This window comes from Delphinapterus leucas, chromosome 9 (assembly GCF_059928025.1).
Source record: "Delphinapterus leucas isolate spDelLeu-1000000601 "Yukka" chromosome 9, BTC_Dleu_Yukka2, whole genome shotgun sequence".
Lineage (NCBI taxonomy): Eukaryota > Metazoa > Chordata > Mammalia > Artiodactyla > Monodontidae > Delphinapterus > Delphinapterus leucas.
In genome coordinates this window covers 90,084,774-90,093,714 of record NC_143137.1, presented here as the reverse complement: position 1 = coordinate 90,093,714, position 8,941 = coordinate 90,084,774, and the positions used below count along the sequence as shown (strand labels likewise).

Below are 8,941 nucleotides of genomic sequence, written 5' to 3'. Positions count from 1 at the left end.
TTTTAATAAATTCCTTTCTTGAGATCTCGCTTTACAAGTCAAAAATGCACTCACTGGTTAGTAAACTGAGTCAATTTCTATTGCTTTTTGGCAATCTTTTAAAAATAAATCAATCAAAGCCCTTGTTTACTTACCCAGAGGAGCTGTGTCCAGCTCCTTGCAGTAAAAAGCGATTATCACAGTCGCAAAATACAATCTAGGTCCCTTAATCCAGCCTCTTTTGATCTCAAAAGGTGGTAACATTCAGTTCAGAGCTCACTCATCTGTAAATTGCATCACATTATCTCCGAGTTATTTAAGAAGCAAGCTCTGTTTGGTTTCAGGCATTTTTAACCTGCTAAAGGCAAGAAGGGTTTGCCACATAGTTCCAAAGGTCTTCCACTTACCACAACGGTCAGAGAAAGCACAATGATTGAACCCATCGGGAATCAGTACGTCGTGGCCAGGCCAGTGTATTCCACAAAGGCTTTTGAGGAAGAACATAAGAAGAAACACAGACATCATAAGACACTTCTGGATCATCTCAAAAAGTGGTTCCGGTAAGATATTTTTTTAAGGTACTGGCATTAGGAGTAAATGAAGCACTTTCTCTGAAATTTTTAAGCTTCCAAGCTCTTCTTTCGGCTATAGCCCACAGTCTCCAAAGTCTTTTTTTTTTCAAACAGATATCTATAATTGGCTACTTATTAAAGATTTAATATGTTTCTTTTTTCAAATATTTTTCCCCCCTCTCCAAAGTCTTTTTATCTTTGGTTTCCAGACCTCCTACTTCCTGCCAGGGCTAGAAAAGTAGTCTCTGAAATTGAACACCAATCTTGGCTCTCAACACAATCTCTCCATACCAGAGAACTGATAGATGAGGACAGAGGAAAATTCTCCATCAAAGTGTTGTAAAGTCAAGCTGAGGATGACAGATAATTTCTATTGTGGCTAAAGAAAAGCAACATTTTTCTTAAAAAAAAAAAATCCTTTGGTGGTGGTCAATCCTTTGGGGGCAGTTGATATGGGTAAGGAGGTGAATGTTAGTGGGAAAGTTAGTGAAATGATAATATTATCTTTACCAATTTTCCATTTACAATAGGTACTAAACTTAAAATTGGATATTAATAACTGAACGGTGGCTTTCAATGTTTTCAGCTGTTCTGCACAAAAGGCCAAGAGAATTGCCCTCTCTTTGTTCCCCATAGCATCTTGGTTGCCAGCGTACCGCATAAAGGAATGGCTCCTCAGTGACATTGTTTCTGGAATCAGCACAGGGCTGGTGGCTGTACTGCAAGGTAACTTTTTTTTTTTTGAGATATAATTCATGTATCATAAAATTCACCCTTTTTTTTTTTTTAGCGGTACGCGGGCCTCTCCCGTTGCGGAGCACAGGCTCTGGACGCGCAGGCTCAGCGGCCATGGCTCACGGGCCCCGCCGCTGCACAGCATGTGGGATCTGCCCGAACCGGGGCACGAACCCGCGTCCCCTGCATCAGCAGGCGGACTCTCAACCACTGCGCCACCAGGGAAGCTCAAATTCACCCTTGCAATGTGCACAATTCAGTGTTTTTTGTGTATTCACGAGGTTGTGCAACTATCACCACTAACTGCAAGACATTTTCACTACAACCATCCCCCAAAATCTCTTGCAATCACTTCCCATCCCCTCTCCATCCATCCCTCGGCAACAACTTTCTGTCTCAATGGATTTACCTATTCTGAGCATTTCATGCAAACAGAGTCACAGAATATGTCGTCTTTTGTGTCTGGTTTCTTTCACTTAGCATAACGTTTGCAAGTTTCATCCATGATGTACAGGTACTTCATTCCATTTTATGGATGAATAATATTCTGCTGTATAGATATACCACATTTTGTCCATTCATGAGTTGATGGACATTTGGGTTGTTTCCATGCTGTGGCTTTTATGAATAATACTATTATGAACACTTGTACACAAGTTTTTGTGTGAACATGTTTCATTTCTCTTGGGTATATATATAGGAGTGTAATTGCTGTGTCATATAATAACCCACTAGCAATAGTGAGGGTTCAAATTTCTCCACATCCTTGTGAACAGTTGTTATTGTCTGCCTTTGTTATTTTAGCTATCCTAGTGAGCATGAAATGGACTCTCTTTGCGGTTTTGGTTTGCATTCTCCCAATGATTAATGATGTTGAGCATCTTTTCATGTCCTTACTGACCATTTGTACATCTTTGGAGAAATGTCTGTGTAAATCTTTTGCACATTTTAAAATTAGGTTATGTGTCTTTTTATTGTTGAATTGCAAAAGTTAATTATATAATTCTGGATAATAGACCCTTATCCAAGATACGATTTGCAAATAATTTCTCCCTTTCTGTAGGTTGTCATTTCACTTTTTTGATAGTATCCTTTGAAGCACACATTTTTACATTTTGATGGGGCCCTGTTTATCTGTTTTTAATTTGGTTGCTTGTGCTATAGGTGTCACTTCTAAGAAACCCGTGCCTGATCCAAGGTCACAAAGGTTTACACCTAAGTTTTCTTCTGAGAGTTTTATAGCTTTAGCTCTTACATTTACATCGTTGATACATTTGAGTTAATAAAATAATTTTTAAGGTACAATCTTAAATACTTGAAGAGCCTAATGAAAACTTCTATGATCCCTTTGCATGAAATAAGGACACTGATGCTTGTGTATTTACAGGTTTAGCATTTGCTCTGCTGGTCACCATACCCCCAAGCTATGGGTTGTATGCAGCCTTTTTCCCAGTCATAATCTACTTTTTCTTGGGCACTTCTAGACACATATCAGTGGGTAAGTGAACTACTGGGCTAATTGATCCTTACATTGCTTTTCTTTATGAATGCCATTAGCCACACATTGTATCAATTCCAAATTGTGCAGAATCCAGGACAGGAGTCATAGTTTCTTGTAAGAATTAGGACTGGGGCTTGCGGAAGGAGACCAGAACTCCAGACAGCAGTCTTTTCATATGCTACATTATGGCTGAAAGACAACTGTGCCATAGGGAGACATAATGACTACAACTCGCCCTCTCTTTTATTAGGTCCATTTCCAGTTCTTAGTATGATGGTGGGAGCAGTAGTTGTGAGATTAACCCCAATAGCCGATACAGCTGATCCGACAGTCACTAATAGCTCAGTGGCTAATGATTCATCACTAGATGATCATAAGGTGATGGTGGCTGCAACGGTCACAATTCTTTCTGGAATCATCCAGGTGAGTACTCTGTCACAGAATCTACCCTCCCCAATTTATGTGTCCTGACTGGTACACATCTTTGTGGTTTTTCTCCTTCCTGCCACCCCTCCCGACTCTTCCTGTTAGTTTACATGCCTCCTTCAATAGCCCATTGGAAATAATTTAAGAGTCACCTACCACAGCCAGAAGTGAAAGGGCAGGTCTACTTTGCAAAGATGATTGAACATGGGTCTAGAGAGAAGGAAAAAATAAGAGTGGGGAGGCACATGTGGTGACAGGTGAAATGCTGAATTCAATAATATACCTGGAAATTTATATACTCACTAAACAGAACTCTATGCAATAGAGAAACTGGCAGCTTGGGAACTTTTTTCTTTCTAATTCCTCATTGACTACAGTCTATTTGGAAGGGATGGGCGCTTAGCCCTTTGAATTGTCCATGTCAAAGATTTGGAGAAAGCTGAAAATGATTATGGAGGGGTTTAAAGCCTCACTCCCAAGTCACACCCCTGTCACCATGCCTGGATTATGAAAATGTCCCTATCCTCAAGATGTTAGATAGTGAAAATGTCAGACTCCTCAAGATGTTGCCTAAGTTTACGGCTAATGATATTATTAGTTAAGACCATTCCTTAAAGAAAAAGAAAAAAAGAGTCAATTCAAACCAAGACATAAGTGGTGGGTCTTCTTGACCAACAATGGGGTCAGTTCAACAATGGAGTCCGAGTGCATCTCTGATCCTAGTGCATTTGCAAACTCACAGCTCAGTTTGCATTCCGGGGACGGGAGTGGAGAGGTAGGCCAAGCATCTATCCATTTACTTTCTTGCAAAATCCTGAAGCTTTGGGGGAATGAACCACTTTTGCCCTCATTTAAAATCAAGCACTTTTGATGTCATGAGCAGTTACGTATTTCCTAACAAAAATCAAGCAACTTGTTTGAGGGAATCTGAATGGATGTTCGCCCATGCATGCGACAGCAGCTGTAAAAGGTAACTGAAAATTCCCTGGGAAAATTTATGAGGGCTAATGCTAGATAAGATTCTGCTATGAAAGGTTTATGGGTGAGTCTCCTAAAGATACCGCACTTTCAAAAGAGGGAAGAGAAGAAACCTGTTAGTTCTTGGGGGTATACTGGACTGATGTGCTATTTGAACACCATGTAACATTCCACCTTGGGGTGGGGGGTGTTGGGATGGGGGAGGGAAGCAGAGGGTGGTACCTTGCATGGGAGGTTTTCCAGGAGGCAACAACACTTGCTTCTTCAAGACACAGGGGTGGAGGCTGACCTCCACATTTTGAATCATTACAGTAGCTGATCCTTCAGTCTGCCGAGGTGTTCTCTGAATCTACACTAACAAAGGCTCTGCTCTCTCTCTTTGCAGTTGCTCATGGGGGTTCTGCAGCTGGGCTTCGTGGTGATTTATCTGTCCGAATCCTTAATCAGTGGCTTCACCACAGCTGCCGCTGTTCACGTTTTGGTTTCCCAGCTCAAATTTATTCTTCAGCTGACAGTCCCAGCACATGCTGATCCATTTTCAATTTTCAAAGTAAGTATTCCTTTTGCTTAAAAAATATGGAAATACACGAAATTCACTATCATGTTTCCAGGAGAACTTTCCTTTCATGCCTTTGCTGCAGGACTTACCTATAACTTCCAAGAAATCAATGGGCTGTGAAATGTATTCACATTAAGAAAAAGTGGCAAGGAGAACAACGCTGAAAATCTACCACAGCGACCATATACCACATCAGCTGATGTGAATAACAGAAATTAACTATCACTTCTCTTAGATTTGAGTGTTCAGTATTTTTAAAAAGAATAAACATCGATGCCCATTATTAAAAGTTTGTCCCAAGTTTTAAAATCTTTCTCAAAATCTTATTTTGAAAGAAATGTGCTGATTGAGTGCAAGTGCTTCCCTAGTTCTAAAAAGCAGGTCTTGTTCTTCTAGAATTGAAGTTCTGACTCTTATGCATCCCTGTTTATAAAACAAAAGGAAATTGGCCAATATGTAAATAGAACAGTGGTTCTTTCTTCTCTCCTCTAAAGGATGTTCTGTAGAACAGAGAGCATTCTTAGCGCCTCTGAATTTATGTATTTTTGTCCTCATTCTTTCTTCCTTTCTGAGGCTAGCTACAGGTTTGTCTCTTTTACTTTTCAAAAATCCAGCTTTTAGTTCCATCGATCTTTTCTATTGTCTTTTTAGTCTGTGTTTCATTTCTTTCCACTCTGATCTTTGTTATTTCCTTCCTTTTACTGACTTTGCGCTTGTTGGTGCTTCTGTCAAGACAGTCTTTGGGAATCAGAGACAAACTCCCTCCAAATTGGAACCAGCCCTCTCTCACTCCCATCCAGAGCTATTCCAGAAGTGGAGTCTTTTGGGAACCATTTGGGATCCAGTTTGGACCTGCTTGAGCTGTCTGGATCCCACAGATACGGCACCCAACTGGCTTAGAGAACTGCACAGCTAGCCAGGAAACTAGTTTCCAAAAGTGACAGAGAGAGTCAACGAAGAAATATGAGGGGTCTGAACATTAAAAAAAAAAAAAAGCCAGGAATTAAGGGGATACATGCTAAGAAAAACTACCAGAGGTCAAATGTTATTCCCTGGACAGAGCAGTAGTGTTGATTGTGAAATAAAAAAGATGGCAACGAGACCTAAGAGCAGAAGAGACTAGTTATAAAAATGTGAAAAACGTCCAAGAAAATTCAACACTAGACGAAGAGCATCCCAAAACCAGTGTGGTGACAATGCTGTGCTGACTCACCCTTCTCATATCTCCATGCTAGTCTCTGCAATTACTCGTGGCTAACATGAGCAGAACAGGGAATTGCTATCAATCTGTTAGTCGTTTCACGTCTATGTTTATTTTTATCTATTTGGAATTAAGTGTTATATCCAAATTACACATTAATGTAGCACTTGGGTGTTTTTTACTTTTATACTCTAGGTACTAATTTCCATATTCTCACAAATAGAGAAGACTAATATTGCAGACCTTGTGACGTCCTTGGTTATCCTGTTGGTGGTATTTGTGGTTAAAGAAATAAATCAGCGCTACAAAGCCAAACTTCCAGTGCCCATTCCAATTGAACTCATCATGGTAACTGATCGTCTCAAGACTTTCTTTCATAATTCGTTAGTCTTGTGTTTTTATGTCTAAAGCCCTTCACCGTCTGTAGATCAGGAGGCTTTAGTGGGACCGGTGACCTCTCTGCAGTTTCTGGGTATCATATTTAGTATGGTTTTCTCTTTATTCAGAATTTAATAACTTGCTTTGATGACTTGGGGTTTATTCTTTCCATGTAAGACAAGGATGGGGCAGAGAGCAGACCTCTGAGAATCCTAGTGAGAGACCCATTGGAATGGAGCTGTGGTTCTCAGCTTTGGTGGTACATTAGAATTGCCTCGGGACTTTTCAAAAAGTAGCCAAACCTGAGCTTGAGATTCTTATTCAATAAGTCAAGGGGTGGCTTTTGGCAATGGTATTTTTTTTTCAAAGCAACACTCTTAGTTACATCTCCCATTTCTAACTTGGGCAATTTGCAACTTTGCAGACTGTGATCGCAACAGGTGTGTCATATGGCTTTGACTTCAAAAACAGGTTTAACGTGGCCGTGGTTGGGGAGATGAAAAGTGGGTAAGTGTCTCTCTTATTATGGCATCTCCAAGCTCTAATTAGAGAGTAAGCAGTAGTGACGAACGACTTCAAGCTGAAATGCATGAACCCAGCTCAGAACCCTCCCTGTATCTGGCATCCATCATGCATCCAGGAGGAGGGCTCACTACCCTCCTTCTAGGGGGGAGTCACAAAGGACATAGGGTCTGCAGTTCTTAACATCAGAAAGTTTCTCTGTGTGGAAGAACTCACAAACCAGAAGAGAAGGGGCTCACGTGCAAGAAAAGTGAGATAGTGAAAATAGAAAAATAGACAAAGTAAACTTGCTCCTCCCCTTAAAAGGAACCAAGGGAAACCAGATTTCCTTGGCCATAAATTACTATAAACAATATGTAGTGTTTTGTTTGAGGTTACTGGAGCCAAGTTCCGACAGTTCAAAGGAGACACTGAAGGAATACCTGCCACACGCTGCTTCAGCAATCCAGATGGGCACACTCTGTCCTCTCTGAAGATCAAATTCAAGACAAGCCCAGAGCAACTCTTAGCGCTGCAGAAGGATGGGAGGCGCAGCTTGTACAAGGAATTTGAAAACGTATTCCATTGCATTTATTGGATTGAGGAGGGAGATCCAGTTTTGTGCTCTTTCCTCTCTCTGCCCTCTGGCCATAGCATCAATTTCTTCCAACTTGCTTACCAAGGGAAGGTGGTATTCCTGTAAAAAAAAAAAGCCAAAAAAAACCTCCCTCCCTCCCCATGCTTAGGAGTATTTGAGAATTATTCCAGGAATCAGCATTTATATGCATTGCATTGTTGACTTAAAACTAACTAAATTCTATTAAAAGCAAATATATATTTTTAAGCAAAAAATATTTTTATCATCAGATAAAATTGTGTTACCACTTGTAATATTTGGATCACAAATATCACTTTTAACTTAAATGGGAGAAATTAGGCTGAAGCTGAAAGACTATTTCTAGTGTTTCTCTCCACTATGCAACTTTCAAGTGATAATGCTTTTTTTTTTTGCGGTACGTGGGCCTCTCACTGCTGTGGCCTCTCCCGTTGCGGAGCACAGGCTCCGGACGCGCAGGCTCAGCGGCCATGGCTCACGGGCCCAGCCGCTCCGCGGCATGTGGGATCTTCCTGGACCGGGGCACGAACCCTTGTCCCCTGCATTGGCAGGCAGACTCTCAACCACTGCGCCACCAGGGAAGCCCGATTATGCTTTATTTAAACATCTTGGGAGACACAAACTAGATAGATAAGTAGATACAAAATTAAAGAGGATCTTCCCAGAAAGGTTTTGAAATAAAAGGTAAGGACACTGAGTTACAATCTTAGAGACAGTACTTAGTAAATATATTTTAAATGTCAATGGACCTCCCTCCATAGTGTGTGTGGGTAGGGAAAGGGGTAACTCACATTTATAGGTCATTACACTCTACAGAGAGGCAGTGTAGCCCAGTAAGCAAACTCATGCTTTCTAGAGGCAGAGTGCCTAGGATTTACTTCAGACTCACTTCCTGATCTTGGGCAAATAAACTCTGTGCCTTAATGTCTTTGGCTGTAAAAATGGGGCTAAAAATAGCATAGGTTATTACATAGGGTTCTTGTAAGGATTAAGTGAGTTAATATGTGTGATGTCCTGAAGTGCCTGGCCTACTGTAAGTGTTCGAACTGCATTACTGCTGTTCCTAATTTAGCACCTAAATTAGGTACTAGGCACTTTACACGGTTTTTTTTTTTAATTAATTGATTTATTTATTTTATTTTTGGCTGTGTTGGGTCTTTGTTGCTGCGCCTGGGCTTTCTCTAGTTGCAGCAAACGTGTGCTACTCTTCTTTGCGGTGTGCGGGCTTCTCATTGCGGTGGCTTCTCTTGTTGCAGAGCACGGGCTCTTAGGCACGCAGGCTCAGTAGTTGTGGCTCATGGGCTCTAGAGCGTGGGCTTCAGTAGTTGTGGCGCACGGGCTTAGTTGCTCCGCGGCATGTGGGATCTTCTCGGACCAGGGCGCGAACCAGTGTCCCCTACATTGGCAGGTGGATTCTTAACCACTGTGCCACCTGGGAAGCCCCTACATGCTTTTTACAGTCCCATTTTTTCTGAGTGATAATCAAGTGAGCATT

At 41.2% G+C, this 8,941-nt stretch overlaps 1 protein-coding gene across 1 annotated transcript in view; it reads left to right on the top strand.

Annotated features, from left to right (window-relative positions):
* Nucleotides 1–338: 338 nt before the first annotated feature.
* SLC26A3 (solute carrier family 26 member 3) overlaps nucleotides 339–8,941 on the top strand; it is a 28,206-nt gene continuing 19,603 nt past the window's right edge. Inside the window, exons 1-7 of the mRNA XM_089917829.1 lie at nucleotides 339–533; nucleotides 1,138–1,277; nucleotides 2,674–2,784; nucleotides 3,038–3,210; nucleotides 4,577–4,741; nucleotides 6,147–6,299; nucleotides 6,754–6,836. Coding sequence (XP_089773955.1) covers nucleotides 409–533; nucleotides 1,138–1,277; nucleotides 2,674–2,784; nucleotides 3,038–3,210; nucleotides 4,577–4,741; nucleotides 6,147–6,299; nucleotides 6,754–6,836 — 950 coding nt within the window. The 5' untranslated portion in view covers nucleotides 339–408. The remainder of the gene's footprint in view (nucleotides 534–1,137; nucleotides 1,278–2,673; nucleotides 2,785–3,037; nucleotides 3,211–4,576; nucleotides 4,742–6,146; nucleotides 6,300–6,753; nucleotides 6,837–8,941) is intronic.